The sequence below is a fragment of the Vigna umbellata genome, chromosome 1 (assembly GCF_029865625.1).
Source record: "Vigna umbellata cultivar VRB3 chromosome 1, Vumbellata_1.0, whole genome shotgun sequence".
Taxonomy (NCBI): Eukaryota; Viridiplantae; Streptophyta; class Magnoliopsida; order Fabales; family Fabaceae; genus Vigna; species Vigna umbellata.
In genome coordinates, this window is record NC_142165.1 from 55,356,031 (window position 1) to 55,375,503 (window position 19,473).

The 19,473-nt window shown below is 34.0% G+C and overlaps 2 protein-coding genes across 2 annotated transcripts; both read left to right on the forward strand.

The window, feature by feature from the left end:
* The first annotated feature begins 591 nt into the window (after positions 1-591).
* On the forward strand, positions 592-6,707 carry LOC124844519 (ABC transporter G family member 1-like). Its single transcript, XM_047321471.2, has 9 exons — positions 592-722; positions 3,676-3,897; positions 4,097-4,176; positions 4,274-4,744; positions 4,835-4,921; positions 5,200-5,325; positions 5,438-5,632; positions 5,713-5,802; positions 5,987-6,707. Exons 1-9 carry the CDS (start codon positions 650-652, stop codon positions 6,611-6,613), a joined length of 1,971 nt encoding a protein of 656 aa, XP_047177427.1. The 5' UTR covers positions 592-649; the 3' UTR covers positions 6,614-6,707.
* An 8,553-nt stretch (positions 6,708-15,260) lies between these two features.
* Positions 15,261-18,399, forward strand: LOC124844518 (ABC transporter G family member 1-like). The gene is made up of 8 exons (XM_047321470.2): positions 15,261-15,577; positions 15,692-15,771; positions 15,852-16,322; positions 16,406-16,492; positions 16,643-16,756; positions 16,981-17,175; positions 17,352-17,441; positions 17,553-18,399. Exons 1-8 carry the CDS (start codon positions 15,400-15,402, stop codon positions 18,210-18,212), a joined length of 1,875 nt encoding a protein of 624 aa, XP_047177426.2. The 5' UTR covers positions 15,261-15,399; the 3' UTR covers positions 18,213-18,399.
* The last annotated feature ends 1,074 nt before the right edge of the window (positions 18,400-19,473 follow it).

Sequence of the window (19,473 nt, forward strand, 5' to 3'; positions counted from 1 at the left end):
AATAAATGAATGAGGTTGTGGATCTGACAATCTTAAATGATGCCTTCAAATTTGTTCCCTTTGAAGTAAAATTCTTACTCCCACTCTTAATTTTTCTCTAGTATGTGTCACAATCTCCATCATAAGCACATTTTCCCACTCATCTTCTAGTCTGAACAGTACAGCAGACCGCAACTATTATGATTTCGATTAGATCAACCGATCGCATTCAAGTTTAATTACACATTCTTCATACATTTATAACTATATTCTTATCCGTTTTTATCTCATTAGTAATATTATTATTATTATTATTATTATTATAATTTATCAAGGAAGAAGTTTTTAATCGAAACATTATATGGACATATTTTGACCCTAGGAAGCATTTGAAAAGTTCAAGGTACACGTGGACGATAAAAGATTTGGTGTTAAGTTTATAAGTGCTGGTTTTCATTACGTGCCCTATATATGTAGTTTGTTGGCTTTGCCATTCTTCACAGTTTGATGTTTTCACTTCACGTAGAAAACAATGGATCATGCTTAAGCTTTCTATATCTTGATAACCAAACAAAGACATAGCAGATAGTTTAGCAACAGATAACAAAAGAAGGAAGAACAAATAAGAATTACCATTATCAGTTCGAGTTGCGTTCACTGTGATTTTCTCATGCAAGAAGAAAATATTTTAGAGGAGAGCAGCAGAAATAAACCTACTCCGCATATGCTCATAGCAGAAGAAGGTATTTTTCCACACAACCGAATCCTTCTTTCCATTCTTCTTTTTCAATCATTTCACTCATTCATTTATTCATTTCATAATCTACTTTGACATGGATATAGAAATTTCTTATTATAGTTTAATGTTTTGTACCTTACATTACATTTCCATCTATTGGTAATCCCGATGAAAAATGTGGTGTATAGAAACCTCTTACTTCCCTGCACAGATCGAAAGAACTCTAATTTGCATTGAGCAAGGAAAACTAAGAAGATTTTTATCATTTATTATCATCGGCTCTTACTTATTTTGCATCCATCTGAAATACATATATATTCATTTTATTGTAATTTTATATGGTTTCTATTTTAGTAATTTTGTTCGTAGGCAGAAAAGGTTAAGCTTAAGATGAAAGAAAAAAAAAATTATTTTTATGAATGGAGGTCTTATTTAAGATTTAATTTTATCATTTCATATCTTTTAGGTAAATAATCTTAGGTTAAGTTTAAAACCTTAAATGTGATACCTTTCAGGAGATTTTTGAAAAGAAATATTTTATAAAACTCAAAACTTGAACCTAAAATTAGAATTTAAATATAACAGATGAAATAAAAATAGCTTCAGATTAGATTAATTTTCTAATACAAAGGTGAAATATTTATGTTAACTTTCTTCTCTCTCTTCGTTTCTCTTCTTCACAATAAAATGACCAGACTAACTTCTAGTTGATTCGGTTTTAAACACTAAAAAGAAGGATCTTCCTTTCTTTTCCTTTTGTAAACCAAAGTCATTATCCATTACATTTTTCTCTTTCACCATAAATTATGATCATACCGTAGCAGATAGTGAATATGAAATATTACCAGTTTTTTTTTTTTTTTATTCAAACTATTGGGCAAATTGATATTGGGGCAATACGTGGAAGACTCTCATGTTCTTCTTTTAAAAGAGGTTCAAAGGAAGAGATTGATCGTGTAATCCACATTATCAAACTTTGTCTGTTCAAGGTTGTCCAGTTCTGCAAGTTGAGATTACGTGGACATAACTTTTCTTTACCAAATGATAATAATTGACATTTTCTCTATCAAGTACATCAAATTCAGACAACTGCACTGTACATAAATAGTATTTGAATAATAAGGTTGCTGATTTTTCGGACGAGTTAGTAGAAATTCTTTTTTCTTATGTTTTTTTTACTCCCTATATGGTTTACATGATATTTTTGTGTTTTTCTCCATTCTCTCAAAAATCCTTATCCTAATATTGTGGATATGCTTAGAAAAGTTATCTCAACAAACTTCTACATAGAAAAAGAAAAAAAGAATTAAAACCAATTTTTTGATAAATAAGTTATAGATGTTTTTTAACAAATTAATTTTAACTTGTAAAAATTTGAAAATTTTTATGCGGCGCATTGTTCTCCGTGGCTGTTTTGTTGAAAATTAACATGGTCTGTGTGCATTTTCAAAAAATTATTTTAGGAGAATCATGATAGATATTAAAAAACTTTGGAGAACCAATTGCATAAAATGTATTAAAATAAAAAAAAAATACTTTTATTTATATAATAATTATATACATATAAAAGGAAATTGGGAAAGCCAAAACCTTCCGTGATCCCGTCAATTGAACATGGTCAAACAAGTTATCATTTCAAAATAAACTCATGTTAAAGAAAAAAAATTATCAGTCCATAGAACGCAATCAAAAGATCATAACATAGAAGAAAAATTAAGAAGTTTTTAAACTTAATAAACAAACTGGTACAGATTCAAATTTTAAAGAAGTAGATGATTTTGATTCAAAAATTGATAATTTTTTAAATTAAAGGGTTGGTTTTAATTAAAAAATTTATTTTTTTAAAATTAAAAGATGAACAAAAAATTGGTAGAAATTTAAATAAAATGATAGTTTTTACTAATAATTGATAATAATTTTAAAATTGTTTACTTTTTAAAATTAAATAAAAAATCCTATTTAGTTTGTGTAAATAATTGAAGTAGAAGCGTTTATATAAGAATTGAAATAAAAATATATATTACAATTGAACGACAACATGATGCACATCTAAATAAAAATGTTACAATATGTTTAAATCAAAGCAAGTTGCACAAGTACAGGAAAGAGGGGAAATTTGTTAAGGTGAATTTCACATCTTTAATTTCCGCTCCCAAATGTGAGGAAATAAATAGTGCATTTTGAATTAATATTAATGAATTAATTCTGAAATGACCATATTTATGTTTAGATATTTTTATTATGAAAGAAATCTACCAATAAAATTCAGTATAGAGTTTTTTCATCAACTAAAAAATAGTTCAAAATTGTTTCATCTTAGAATCAACAGTCTAGAATCATAATCTACTTCTAACTCTTGGCAATTGATTATATTATAATTTTTTTGTTTCTGTACTTTTTCTTTATTTCTTTTACACTAAAAACTGTTATTTCTATTATAATTTTTATTTACTCTACTTATATTTCCTATTTACTACTGTCTCGTAGGTCAAATAACAAGAATATATAATAATATACCCTTAAGCATAAGACCACTTTTAACATTTTTCCGACATGATGGTTGGGGAATAAATGTGTACGGCTAAGATTTTCCTTGTTCTTTCAACCATATCAACTTGTTTGAGTTGGAATGAATATTGACATTGTCGAGTGTCTCGTAAATCAACAATGAATTTATTTTGTATTTTTCGAAGCTCTCGTTGTTTAAATCGCCTTATAATCTGCTGTTACTTCATATCATGTTCTATTAGAACAAAATAAAAAACTCTCCTCTCTAATCATGAGTTGTTGTAATTAACAAACAACCTTTGTTTCTGTGAAAATGTAACACTTCACATCAATGAATGAAAATACCACAATACCACATTCATTTCCTCTGCATGGAACCATCGAGTCACGTTGCTTAATCACTCTTACGTTTGTTCGTCCACAACATAACCCACAAGTTTTAACCACAGCTGAAGGTGATGACACCAAGTCGATAGAAATGAGTGTAAGAGTTCAGGGAGCGAAGGAGGACATAACAGTGACATGGGAGAATTTGTGGGTCACTGTTTCAAGTGGAAAGAAAAAGAAGCCAATTCTGCAGGATCTTACAGGTTATGCTAGCCCAGGGAGGATTCTGGCCATAATGGGTCCTTCAGGATGTGGAAAATCTACCCTTCTTGATAGTTTAGCAGGTGATTATACTGACACACTCTAGTGTCTACAATTCCTTCATTAGGGTAGTTTTAATGCCATTTTCACATGTTCCATTATTGTGATTATTATGGATTTCTTAGTATTCACCAACTTGCTGTTATGCTGATTGCTTTATCTGAACATTACCTGTAACTAGATATAAAAACGTAAAGTCTTATGATTCAAACAATGTTGCAGGAAGATTGAGCTCACCAATGAAGCATTCAGGGAAGATTCTAATAAATGGCCAGAAACAAACACTGGCCTATGGGACATCAGTAAGAAAATTCTCAAAATGTACAATACCTTAAAAGAAAAAGTAGCATCTTTTTTCGAAGGAAATAAATAATTGTTTTAACCACCATGTGAAATCAGGGCTATGTAACACAAGAAGATGCTATGCTGTCAACTTTAACAGCTGGGGAAACTTTATACTACTCTGCTCAGCTTCAGTTTCCAGATTCCATGTCCACAGCAGAGAAGAAGGAACAGGCAGATATCACACTCAGAGAAATGGGTCTGCAAGGTGCCATTAACACAAGGGTTGGAGGGTGGGGTTCTAAAGGTCTGAGTGGGGGACAAAAGAGGAGACTTAGCATCTGCATTGAGATTCTAACACGGCCAAGACTCCTTTTCCTTGACGAACCGACAAGTGGACTTGATAGTGCAGCTTCCTATTATGTTATGAGTAGAATTGCAACTCTAAATCTAAGAGATGGAATTCGAAGGACTATTGTTACTTCCATCCATCAGCCAAGCAGTGAAGTCTTCGAACTTTTTCATGATCTCTGTCTTCTGTCTTCAGGCGAAACTGTATATTTTGGTCCAGCCTCTGGTGCAAATCAGGTGAAGAACTCAAATCCTACATTCCTAGAAAATAAACACCTTTTGATTTGAAGATGGCAAAACACAATGTAACTTTTTGATTCATCGCAGTTTTTTTCTTCAAACGGTTTCCCATGCCCAACTCTCCACAATCCTTCTGATCACTACTTAAGGATCATAAATAAAGATTTCGAACAGGTACATACATTCTCAACTTTTACTATCTTAGATGAAAAGAATCACTTTATCTTCCAAAGTTTACCCTATCAGCCATTTCGTCCTTGACATTATATTTATATATAAAAGAACTAAATTTGGTTACTGATTTTAATAATTGCCTCCCTATGGGGAATGAACTCGACATTGAGTTGTTAAGTTTAAGGATTGATATCAAAAGTTATATTAATGTTTTACTTTTTGGGACAGTTTTTAAGAAAATACAGTCAAATTAAATTGATTCATCTTATTGTTCTCAGGATGTTGAAGAAGGCTTTGGTAAGGGAGTTGGTACAGAAAAAGCAATCGATACCCTTGTAAAGTCTTTCAGGATGTCTCAAGTAAGAAAACAAGTTAAAAGCGAGGTGAAAAAAATAGTTGAAAGTGTAAGTTTCATGTTCCACTCTACCTACCAACACTACAAAATAAAAAAGACTATAATTTCACAAACGCAAAGACTTACTGCACACACAAAATACTAACTTTTGATGACTTCAGGATTCTTGTGAAACAAGGAAGAACAGGATTCATGCTGCATTTCTTACTCAATGCCTTGTTCTTACAAGAAGATCTTCATTGCAATTCTTTCGTGACATAAGCAATTACTGGCTACGTCTAATTGTCTTTATTGTAATAGCTATAAGCATTGGATCTATCTTCTATAACATAGGCACAGACAATGGATCTATACAGGTAACTAGATAATAAGCACAATGCTTACCTTTTATAAACAAACCTTGAAGAGTAATACAATACCCTCATGAATTTTTCAGGGGAGAGGTTCTCTGCTCATATTTTTTGTTTCAGTTCTGACTTTCATGACCCTTGTCGGTGGATTTTCTCCACTGTTGGAGGAAATGAAGGTAAGCTTTCTGTCATTTTGTGCCATATAGTGAACCAGCTTTCATTTCTGGAATCAACAACTGTTTGAAGAAACTAAGAAACATAACATGATGCAACGCCTCTCCTTAAACTAGATTAAAAAGATTAATTAAAATGGTAATTTAGTGTAATTTGTAATGAAAATGTTTGGTGGTATGATGTCAGGTATTTGGACGAGAGAGATTGAATGGACACTATGGTGTGACAGCATTTCTGATAGGCCACACATTCTCTGCTGTTCCTTACATGGTACTGATCTCTGTTATTCCTGGAGGAATAGTGTACCACCTTTGTGGATTGCACAAGGGAATAGATTGTTTCTTCTACTTCACTTGTTTGCTATTTTCCATAGTGATGTGGGTTGAGAGTCTCATGTTGGTGATCGGTAGCATCTGCCCGAACTATGTAATAGGCATGTTCCTTGCTGGTGGAGTTGAAGGACTCATGATTCTAACAGGTGGATTCTACAGACTGCCAAATGATCTTCCGAAGCCATTGTGGAAGTACCCTTTCTACTATGTTTCATTCCTCAAATATGCGCTCCAAGGATCCTTCAAGAATGACTTTGATGGCCTAACATTTTCAGTGAACCTAGAAGGAGGAGGAACTGCAAACATTAGTGGTAGAGAAGTTCTATCAGAAACATGGCACGTGGAAATGGGTCACTCTAAGTGGGTTGATCTTGCAATCATGTTTGGAATGATTGTTCTGTATCGAGTTCTGTTCTTGCTCATCACTAAGTTCAAGGAGAAGTTCAAGCCTTTTCTTGCCTCCATTACTCTTCGACCATGATATCTCACTACAATCAGTTAGAGACACTAGAGTCAAATGATGCTCAATGTGTTAGTTTTATATGATAATCTTTTGAATTTACTATCTCAATTTCCCTAGATGAATCCATGCATGTAATTTCAAATTATTTTAATGTGTAATTATTCAAATTTGTTTATTTATTTATGCCCCTATCTCTCTATGCCCATGTGCATTTTTTGTGCTATATATGCGTTTTCATTTTCATGCTTGTGTTGGAATTCCATGATGATTCTTAGGACTTGATTGTTCAACCTTTTATGCTCATGTTCTTCTTGAAATATCTGACTTGGTGTCTTCTTATGTGTCTATGTTGCCCAAATTTTGATAAAATTTTATTCTTATTCTTCACAAATTACTCTTGACTAAAACTTACCTAAGAAAATGAGGACTAAAACTTACCTAAAACAACTCCAAATCTCGATTAAAGCAAAGTTTTATCTGAGCTTATTTTCAATGTTTTTCTAAAACTGAAAATTGTTTTTGTCCATATTTAAACATTTTAAAAAGTTGTAGAAAACAAGAAAGAAAAGCTCTTATAATCTATCTTTTTAACAAACTACTTTCGAATGATTGGTTTTAGTTTCAATAAGAGCTTATAAGACTTATGCTAGAATGATTTATTTAAAGTGTTTAATACTCTAGGTTACTCAAGATTATATAGTTTCTTTATTTTACATTTATCTTTTATTTAGTTGTTGCACAATATTATTAAATTATAATTTAACTATTATGGATTAAATTGAATTTTAGAGTATTATATAATGAAAGCTTACTATAACTTGGTTATGACTTGAGGGGAGAAAATTTCTAAATTGTATTGGACTAAAGCTTTGCCTACTAAAGAAACTATGAATGCTATCTATATGCAGACATCCTTGTTAATAGTAGACCGTCTAGAAAATAGACTGTCTAAGAAACTCAAATTTTGAAGTTTAACAAAAACATAAAAAAAAATATCGTTGTGTATGAGAAGTTGTTTTAAAGAAATAACATGTAAGAGAAAAATATTTTGCAACATCTGTTTTAGACAAAATCAAGCTTATGAATAACCCTTTCTAGATAGAACTGTTTGATGAACTAAGTTTATGAACTGCATCTAAGAAAAGAAAGCATCTCTCTTTTTGATACATGATATGAGTAACAAGCTAGCATTTTATGACAAGAAAGTCTACCTCTTTTATAACATTGAAGCTAAAAGAAAGGTTTATTAAATACAATGTTAACTCAAGTAAAGCATTTTAACAATACATTGTCTAATGTATGACCGCTAAACGCTATACTCAAAGACCATTGATAAAGCATCTAATGGTTTACACCATATGATAATCAAATATATGTATGTTTTACCAGACGATGCATTTATTAATGATATGACAAATGATAAAATGTTTTGAACATACAATATGGCCTAATTCTTATCCATGTTCATAATATTTAATGCATGTACAATAAAGTGTTTCGTTGTTTGTATACCTTGTTCTTGATATTTGTGCATATCACTAAAACAGAAAGATATGATCAGAATCACTGTAACCAAGAAAAAGACGTTGTTAGAGATGAAGAACATTTTGGGAACCAAAGAACCAAATTATTTCTCTTATAGACTTAATAAATAATAGAAGACAAACTCTCACCATGACGTTGGGACACTGAATACTCACTTATCTTAAAGAAGGAAGGTCTACATTCCAAAACCTAAGGAAGAAGAAAAAGGAAGAGCCAGGAAAGAGCAAGGAAGACTACAAGAGAACAAATACTGGAAAGATAAATATAAACTTTCTATGGATTAAATATGTTTTTGGTCCCTAAACTATCATGTGATTTTAGTTTCCATCCCTCTTCGAAACTTTGATCAATTTTCATCCCTTTCCTTATAAAAAGTCTCAGATGTAGTCCTCCACAACCAACAGTGTTAGTCTTTTTCTGACATGGCTAACGGTGTGCCACGTCTTCAAGACACGTGTATTGGTGACTAATGAATGGTTGTTACTTCATTATCTTTTCTATAGAAACCTTAACACCATGAACCACCGTCAACCACCACACGACATGAGCGACTATTTCATGAGCGACCATGAATCCTCAACCACAACGAATCATGACCACAATGTTGGGTACAAACAAAGTCCCGCATCGGTTAAAATAAGAGATGAACATGGGTTTATATACACATAAGATACCTCCATTGGTAAGAGGCTTTTTGGAGTGGTACCAAAAGCAAATCCGTAAGGGCTTGGCCCAAAGCGGACAATATCTTACCAGTGTGGAGATCTATGTATATGTGTGCATTTGTTGACCCTCCCTACAAATGGTATCAGAGCCTTGTTCAGGTCTGGTGACCGGGCTCAAACGAGTACGTCCCTCCATGATCAAGTGAAGCCTTGGCAGGTGGCCGACAAATAGCCAGATGAGTCATGAGAGGTGGAGAGCAAGAGATGCTCAGTGTTGTGACCATGGATCGTGAAAGAGAGTCAGTGTTGTGACCATGGATCGTGAAAGAGAGTGTTGACCATGGTGTACTCGAGGACAAGAAAAGACTTCTGTTGTAGGGGAGGTAGAAGAACCATAGTCCTTTGTTTGAGGGGAGGATATTGGGTACAAACAAAGTCCCACATCGGATAAAATAAGAGATGGACATGAGTTTATATACACATAATATACCTCTATTGGTAAGAGGCCTTTCGGAGTGATACCAAAAGCAAATTCGTGAGAGCTTGGCCCAAAGCGGACAATATCTTACCAGTGTGAAGATGTATGTGTATGTGTGTGTGTGTTGTCCCTCCCTACAAACACTAATGAGAAATTCTCACAATATATGCACTCTGATATTTTCCTGAAATTGAGTCCCAACAAACTCCCCTATAAACTTAAATTCTTCCTTCTTTTGTTCAGCTTTCCATGTGCATCATCCCACACCGGATTTTCTTCTTTCAATCAAATTTGAGTTCTTCTTTTTCCCTATTGCTCTCCTTTCTTTTACCTTGGTTGACCTCTTTAATGCTTTGACTAACTTTGTTATGTCCTACTTCTCAATAACCTTGACCAACTTGTTTCTGACCTTAGGCGATTTCTCAACCATCTTGTCCAACATCTTCATTGGGTTCTTCTCAACATCTTCATCTTCCTCTTTGTCTGGTTCAAGAACACTAGATGCTTTCTCCTCTTTTTCAAGAGCCTCATTCTTCAGCTCCTCAAGCTTAACCCTTTGTTTATTCATAATTTCATTAGCTTCATCTAGAAGCCTCCCTATCTGTTGAATCTCTTCATCTTTTTGTTTGAGTTCTTTCTCCAGGTTTTCCTTCTCCATAATTGTTGCATCCTTTACTAAGATCACTTCATCCATTGTTGGGATTGGGCTCTCCATGTCCATTGCATCCAAGCTCTTTGCCATCAACAGAATTCCACACTCTTCTTCAACATCTTCAGTAACGAGATTCGTCTCCCCCTTTGTCTCGGACTTGCAATACTTTGCAATATGACTAACCTTGCCACAGTTGTAGCACTTGCTTGATCTACACTCGTTTGCATAGTGGCCATACTTGCCACACTTAAAACACTCAACTCCTGACTGATCACCTTGGCCTTTTCCTTGTCCTCGGTCACCCCAATTCTGCTGACCGGTTTGCTCTTCACTATCATTCTCAAAATTACCTCGGCCACGTCCACCTCGTCCTTGGCTTCCTTGCTCTCTACCGCTAGGACCTCGACTCTGAGTAATCTGAGTTTTATTCGAGTCAAACTGTACCTGTAGTGCTTGATCATCGGGTTCCTTCTTTTTCTTTTTCTTCCACAATTCGTGGGCTTTTAATGACCCAACTAACTCCTCCATAGTGAGAGTTGACAAATCTTTTGTCTCTTCAATAGTGACCACGATACTTTCAAAATCATCCATTAGATTTCTCAAGATCTTTTTCGCAACCCAGTTAGGAGGAACCTCTTCTCTGTTCATTCCAAGTTGGTTGGCCATATTCTGCACTCGAGTTATAAACTCGACAACTCCCTCATTTTCATCCATCTCCATATGTTCAAACTCTCTTCTGAGAGCTTGTACTCGAACCTGCTTCACGTGGGTATCTCCTTTGTATGCCACCTTCAGAATTTCCCATGTTTCTTTTGTTGACTTTGCATTAGCTATTTTCTCGAATCCAGATTCATCCACTGCATTATACAAAAAGTACAAAGCCGATCTGTCTTTCACTCGTGTCTTTTTCAATGCAGCAATCTGCTTCACTATCTGATGCTCATCATCCGCGGGTTCATTGTACTCGTCCTCCACTATGTCCCATACATCTTGGGATCCAAGAAGAACCTGTATCTGCAAAGACCAATTATCGTAATTAGTATTTTTCGACAATTGTGGCACACTCATCCTATTGACTACCTTTGTCATCTCTCTCACAAAAAAAATCAAGCACTCACTTTTTCTCTCACGGTGTTTGACTCTCTCCTATCTCTCTTTTTCTCTCTTTCGGTACTCAGAGCATAAAGCTCTGATACCACTAATGAGAAAATCTCACAATATACGCACTCTGATATTTTCCTGAAATTGAGTCTTGCTATTCATTGATAATTGAAGGGCTTTAAATAGCCATAGCACTTACAATACTACGGGGAATAAAAATAAAATATCAACTATCTTAAAAATAAAATTGGCTTAATTTATCATAAAATAATATTGTACCTAGATAAACCGAAAATCATAACTACGTATCCCTATTTTATCTCTATTAAATCAAACTAAATATTACTATACCCAAAAACAAATAAAATAAGATTTAAACAAAAATTATTAATAAAACCCTAAAATTTAAGTTTATCCCAACAAACTCCCCCATAAACTTAAATTCTTCATTCCTTTGTTCGGCTTTCCATGTGCATCATCCCACACTGGGTTTGCTTCTTTCAATCAAATTTAAGTTCTTCTTTTTCCTTATTGCCCTCCTGTCTTTTACCTTGGTTGACCTCTTTAATGCTTTGACTAACTTTGTTACGTCCGACTTCTCAGTAACCTTGACCAACTCGTTTCTAACCTTAGGCGATTTCTCAACCATCTTGGTCGACATCTTCATCGGGTTCTTCTCAACATCTTCATCTTCCTCTTTGTCTGGTTCAAGAACACTAGATGCTTTAAGAAAAAGGATAAGATGTTAAAGAAAGAGGATAATATATGAGTATATTATTGATGATAGAAATAATCTTTAAGAAAGGTCAAGATATATAGGAGATGATGAGTTTGATTAAAAAATAAGGATAATTCTTACTTTTTGATTTAGGCATCAAATCTATCTGTTATGCCTTAGAGGCCTAAACTTATTTAGCAATTGATTTGGTGTTGTATTCTTTATTTGTCATGCCTCTTCTTATAGTGACTTATTGCTTTTATAATACCATAAGTTAACTATGATTGTGCCTTTTAAAAATGTGTTTTGAGAATTAGGGGTGAGAATCTCTTAAAGTAGTCCTCACCCTTTTAATGAGATGATGAAATAATCAGTATGCTAACTACATTTGCATGCTAACATGCTTGGTGAAGCTTGGGGACGTTCTGTAAGCCGAAAGAATCTTCTCATAATGGAAATCTAATTTTCAAAAGTATGATATCAAAGTCTCTAAAGTTCTTTTGGGTGTATATGTGAGGGATGGATTAATGGAAGAAATTGAATCATTACATCTCCACACATTGCAAAAGTGTGGTTGTCCAAACTTAAGACAATGGAAATTCTGGTAGAAAGATATGTGAATTCAAAAAAAAAAAACTATTGAGGCTTTTATTGCAATGAAAAAAACTTTGGCTTTGACAAAAAAATTCATTGAAGACTAGCACATGGACTTGTGTTGGCCATTGTGGAGATTTTGTAGAAAGTTGAGAATCTTGAATATGCAAACAATTATATTATACATATCCATAATTTTCGTAAGTTCCATCGGCAGCAAGCTTTTTCTTAATCACATTGATTTTCAATACCTAAAATTTTTGAACTTGTTGAAATATAATTTTCGTAATTATAGAATAGTAGTTTCAGTATGGCATGGCTCAAGTCCATTTCTTTATACTTTGAAGAAAAAGTCTTTCATAGAATCACACCATTGTTCACCCACTTGCAAAAACCCAACACAGAATCCAGAATGTTCGTCCACCATAGGGCCATCTTAGGTAACCCCAAATTGAAACCTTAATCGTGAACGACTATTTCACACCTCCATCGTCTTCAACATCGCACTAATTGCAGATCAAGTCGTGTCACCTAAATCTCAAATCGTGCAATCAGAGCGAACATACAAATTAAATCAGAACCCACACGAAGACGAAAACCTCAAATTGTGTCTCCTCATAACTAAAACAAAATCACAAAACGCCACCAACATTCTCATCTGCAATCATGGAAACCTTAATTCTAGGTAAATGAGGGAATTTGAAATGTGGTAGTCCTCGTTGGACAAGTATCAAAAGTTAATTTTAATTCAAAAAATAAAATTAAAAATGTATCACCACGTGTTATTATATGTTGTAGGTTATGTGGCACACTGTTAGCCACATTAGAAAAATACTAATGTTGTGGTGGACTACATCTATGATTTTTTAAAAGGAGAGCGATGAAAATGGACTAAAGTTTCTAAAAAGGATAAAAACTAAAATCGCATGATAGTTTATGGACCAATAGAAGAGAAACTCCCACCATGATGCCAGAACAATGGATACTTACTTATGATAAAGGAAGTTATACATTCCAAAACCTAAGGAAGAAGTAAAAGGAAGAGCCAACAAATAGCGAGGAAGACTATAAGAGAACAAATACTGGTAAGATATCATAAGACATATGTTAAGATATCATAAGACTATAAGAGAACAAATACATGTAGCATCTTAGTTAAAATATCATAAGACACATTGTCTGAAGACACCCAATATTGCACGCATAACGTTTAGGACACATCGTCTAAAACATTATATTTTTACATTGTATAAGACAAATCACCTATGGACACTATATTTATGCATAAAGTTTGGTGCATAGAAGCCTAACTAGGTGGCCTTATTAATTATCATCTAGGAAAAGAAAAAGAGATTTCAAAATCTCCATGTCAACAAAATCGTACAACCCATATTAAATGTACCATGATTACCTTTAAAACCCTGACTATTCAAATTCCAAGAAACCACCTTTATCCCTCACATACATAACTACCAAAGAAAACCAAATGTTTTCATGCCCTATATGTTTTCTCTGAAATCCTGAGCCCTCACACTCACTCTCAAGCATTTTCTCTCTAAAACACTAAAACTCTCATAATCCAAACCCCCTCTCTTCTACTATAGTTAGAAACCAAAACCAAGATGATGTCATAACCCTAGAAGACGTATGAGACTGCTCGAAGAGTCTCTCATGTTGGCTTGTTGAAGATAATACAACAAGACTCTATCTTGAACACTGGGTAAATCTTTAAGAGTTCAGAGAATATGGTTATGATGTCCTTGTTGATACCCATCATTGTGGCATCAATCACTACTTCGATTAGAAACAATCAAACATTGTTCTTAAAGGTTAGTTTGTGATTAAGTAGAAACAGTCAGATAGGCCAGCTTGTGGCCGAGTAGAAGTAGTGAGACATTGTTTTTTCAAAGTCAACTTATGATCTAATAGATCACCATTAGCTTCCGCAGGAAACAAATGGTACTTGTATAAGACATGTAGTCCTCGGCAAACGACACCAAACTATCAGCATACTCACTCCTAGTTGGCAACACATAGCTTTTAGCAAGTGACACACAACACTAAATAGAGAGCACATAACCTTCGACAAGTAATACTCAGCCTCTGACATGCAACACATGACTTTTAATAGACAGCGCTAAAACTTCGACAAATAATACTTAGCCTCAAACATGCGATAAATTACAAAGAATTCAAATTCCGAATAAATTGTGTTACTTCAATCAATGAAAAACCACAACATGTTATATGGAAAATTAAACACGTACACAATACAATTACTCCAAAAGTTTCTCAATATATGTATATTCAAATAATAAATATATTCTAAAAAACATTATTTTATTAAAGCATACACATGTATTATAACTTATATATCAAATTACGTCTTACAAATATTGAAATTCAGTTTATTTAGAGTTTCTTGAATTTTAAAAAAATTATATTATTTATTTTTTAACTTTTAAAAAGGTCAATTGTACATTTGATCGTAGTTGTTAAGTTTGTTCAATTTCATCTTTATTTTTTTTTCAATTTAATCCTTTTGTTTTTTAAAATAATTCAACTTGGTCATTTTTTATAGATTGAAGTTAATGTCATGTTGATACATGTCACAAGTTAATTTTTATTTTTTATAAAAGAAATATAAAATTACAGGTCAAATCTTACCTTTTCCACGTTAACGTGGTAGATCGAAGTACCCATTATTATCACATAACTTTGGTATTTTTAACGTACGAGAGGGCTGCATTAATGAGTTGGAGTTAGTTGTCAAATCTTTGCTCCTTCGATTCTAGCGTTAATTTCTCTATAAACTAGGCAATACAATAACTCACTCAGTGTATGGCACGCTTTCCATACTCAATGCAAAACTCTGTTCCACCGTTAAGTATTGCCTAATCCTCTTTCAATCTGTTATACATCGTAACGCAAATGAAAACTTATTTTCTGATATTTAAAAAATATCATTTTAACTACATTGCAATTGGTTCTTCTCTATAAATAATCACCTTCGTACCAGGATGTAATCAAAGTGGTATAGAGTGCACACACATGGAGGAAGAGAACGACATAACAGTGACATGGGAGGATTTGCAGGCTAGAGTTGCCGGTGGAAAGAATAGAAAATTAATACTGAATGGTCTAACTGGTTATGCACAACCAGGGAAGCTTTTGGCTATAATGGGTCCTTCTGGTTGTGGCAAATCGACACTTCTTGATGCTTTAGCAGGTATGATAAGTTGTGTTCGTAGTTGAGTAAAATTAGAAGAAGTTGCTTTGTTTATATGTTCTAGTTAATCTATAAATATAACAGTTGTGATCATACGATTGAAACACGATGCAGGAAGATTGGGATCGAACATAAAGCAAACGGGGAAGATTCTAATCAATGGCCTGAAGCAAGAACTGGCCTACGGAACATCAGTAAGAGCTATACTGATCCTGAAAATAGATAATATGATTTTGGTAGAAAAAAATAATAAGTGTGAAAAATGTGAAAGCAGGGGTATGTGACACAAGACGATGCGATGCTGTCATGTTTAACAGCTGGGGAAACGTTGTACTACTCAGCTGAGCTCCAATTTCCAAACAGCATGTCTGTAGCTGAGAAGAAGGAACGAGCAGATGCTACACTGAGAGAAATGGGTCTGCAAGATGCGATCAACACAAGGGTTGGAGGATGGAGTTGTAAAGGTCTGAGTGGGGGACAGAAACGGAGACTCAGCATATGCATTGAGATTCTAACACATCCCAGACTCCTCTTCCTTGATGAACCAACCAGTGGCCTTGATAGTGCAGCTTCCTTTTATGTTATGACTGGAATTGCAAGTCTCATTCTAAAGGATGGAATTCAAAGGACTATTGTGGCTTCCATCCACCAGCCTAGCAGTCAGGTTTTCCAACTTTTTCATCATCTTTGTCTTCTCTCTTCAGGAGAGACCGTGTATTTTGGACCAGCCTCTCATGCAAATCAGGTTACAGACTATAATCCCTTGCAGTTTCACCTATATTTTCACTTGCTGTTTCTGTATATAGTCACACTTTTCCTTCTGTGCAGTTTTTCTCTTCCAATGGTTTTCCCTGCCCACCTCTCTACAATCCTTCCGATCATTACCTAAGGATCATAAACAAAGATTTCAATCAGGTACATTTCTGGCCAAACTTAGATTCTGTCCTCTACTTTTTACATGGATACTTTAGGCACTTAGATACTGTTTTGTATTTATTTCTTACATATAGTAATAATATACGAAAGGTGCAGATAAAAATTTGACTTTGTTGAGTTGTTTTTCAGGATGCCGACGAAGGAATTACCACTGAAGAAGCAACTAATATCCTTGTCAGTTCTTATAAATCGTCTGAATATAGAAATCACGTTCAGAATGAAATAGCAAAAATAAGTGTAAACGTAAGTTCACATTCAATTTATTCCTTCCATTTATAACATATATAGAGAGAGAGAGAGAGTTGAAACTTATGGAAAATAATATAAATTAATTTAAAAAGGAGTAAGATATATAAGTTATCCATTGTTAATTCATATTCTTATATATGTCAAATATTATAGTTTTGGAATCTCGATAAGTTGTGATTAGACTTATCATTTAGTTAATTTTGCATGTATGCGTCTAGGATTCTGGTGCAGTTGGAAGGAAGAAGATTCACGCTGAATTCCTCACTCAGTGTCTGGTTCTTCTGAAAAGATCTTCGAAGCAAATCTATCGTGATATAAGCAATTACTGGTTACGTCTGACTGTCTTTATAGCAGTATCTCTAAGCTTGGGCTCTATCTTCTACCACGTTGGTGCAAGTATGAGATCAATTCAGGTAAAACTATTGAGAGAAAAAGCTTGTTTTCGCTCATAAAGAATATAAAATATCATCTATTTAATCCTAAAGTGATTACTTGTTTTTATGAATTAATTTGTTTAAGTTTGATGAAAATATAGTTGATATAGAAAGCTGATGTGGGTATGTGATAATATTCTCTCTGCATGGTTCAGGAAAGAGGATCGCTGCTTTGTTTTTACGTTTCGGTTTTGTGTTTCATGACACTTGTCGGTGGATTCTCGCCGTTAATCGAGGAAATGAAGGTAAGTAATAATTGATCCATAACTTTGAAATTTTGCTGCATTTTAATCATAAACTTGACTTTGGATAAAACAATTTTTGATAGCAGAGATTGTTACCTTTTACCTTGTCAGGTGTTAAAGAGAGAAAGATTGAATGGACATTATGGTATAACAGCGTTTCTGGTAGGGAGCACATTTTCTGCTGTTCCTTACACAGTATTGGTATCTTTCATTCCGGGAGCTATTGTTAATTATCTTTCTGGACTTCACAAAGGATTAGAGAACTTTGTATACTTTTCTTCTGTCCTATTTGCTATTGTGATGTGGGTTGAGAGCCTCATGATGGTTGTTGGGAGCATTTTTCCAAATTTTGTTATGGGTGTGATCACTGCTGGTGGGGTTGAAGGACTGATGATTTTGACAAGTGGATTCTACAGGCTGCCTAATGATCTTCCGAAAGCATTATGGAAATACCCTTTGTACCATGTTTCCTTCCTCAACTATGGTTTCCAAGGATTGTTAAAGAATGAATTTGAGGGATTAATGTTTAGTTCAGATAAGGAAGGAGGAGGCATAAGTCTCAGTGGTAGTTATATTCTGTCAGAGACATGGCATGTGCAAATGGGTCACTCAAAGTGGGTTGATCTTGCTATCATGTTTGGTATGATTCTTCTCTATAGAGTTCTATTCTTGGTCATCACTAAATGCAAGGAGAAATTGAAACATGTTCATGTTGGCACTAAGGCTCCTCAGGCAAAAGTTTTCTCCCGAACCAACATCAATGATATTTAGACAAGTGAAATGGAGAATTATGATGCTCAAAGTCATTACCAGTTTGTGTTAGAGATAACCAGTTAATATGAAAGTTATATTAACACATCCAGAATGTTAAGTAACACCTACCCAAAGAAAGAATGAGAGAGAAATTGTAATATAAGTAATAAAATCTCATAAATGTCAACTTTATTTTATTATGTTCTTCTTTCACTCCATGTTTTAATTCCTAAGTCAATTCTCTTGCTTTTTATTTGATATTGATCAATTATTATAATTTTGTGGAATTTTTTTTAAATGTAGCAATGTATTCGTATCCAAAATTAAAGCAAACTAATAATTAAATTTAATTACAATTTGTAACATTCCAAAAATATAGTCTAAAACTATATAATAGAATAATCACATTAAATAATAATACAGATCAGTCTTACACTAAAGTAGAGCGTACGATTATGGCCGAACGACCTTACAGAAAGAGTTACAAATTTAAACTGTACAAGAAGCAAGTCTGACCGAACGATTTACAAAAGCTTATACCAAACGGTCGAACAAAAACAAAGGGAAAAGGTGATCGAACGACCACCTTACTATCATACGAAACTACTGACCGAACGTTCTACTGTTCGGTCTTAACTTCTACCTCGACTAGGTTTTCTTCCTTCAGTGCCTCTTCCAGCAGCTCGTCTCTTTCTGCTCACATCCACATGGATGATCATTGCAACAGAAGGACAACCGGACGTACAAACATAGACAAGACAGGAAACACAGGGTAAGCTTATGTAATTTAATTCATGTATAAACATATATTCCACACAATCAACCAAACAAGATAATTAATCATTCATTCATGCAAAAGCCTAAGACTAGACTGACTGTCCGGATTGTATGAAATCTGTGTAGCTACGACGTTCGTGCATCCGGGTGATGTAGTAATGTTAATCTCTTTGGCAAGTGCACCAAATCGTTCAAGTAATAAACCATGGTAAGACCATGTATCGTTTTCCCAAGAGACTCGTAATACTAGAAAATTGTGCGATTAACAACTCATTTAGACTCAAGAACAACTCATCATTTAAGAATATGTGCAAAAAGATAAATTCACAAGTAATTACAAGGTTGGACTTTGGTACTGAAGGCACTTGGAAATGGAAAATACTAGAAATGGTATGAAATGACATTGTTAAGGTTAGTTTTCACCAATGCACTCTTGTGTATTGCCAATTTCATCTCTTCTCTATCAATTTACTAAAGTCAATCCACTAAAACACTCTAGCCC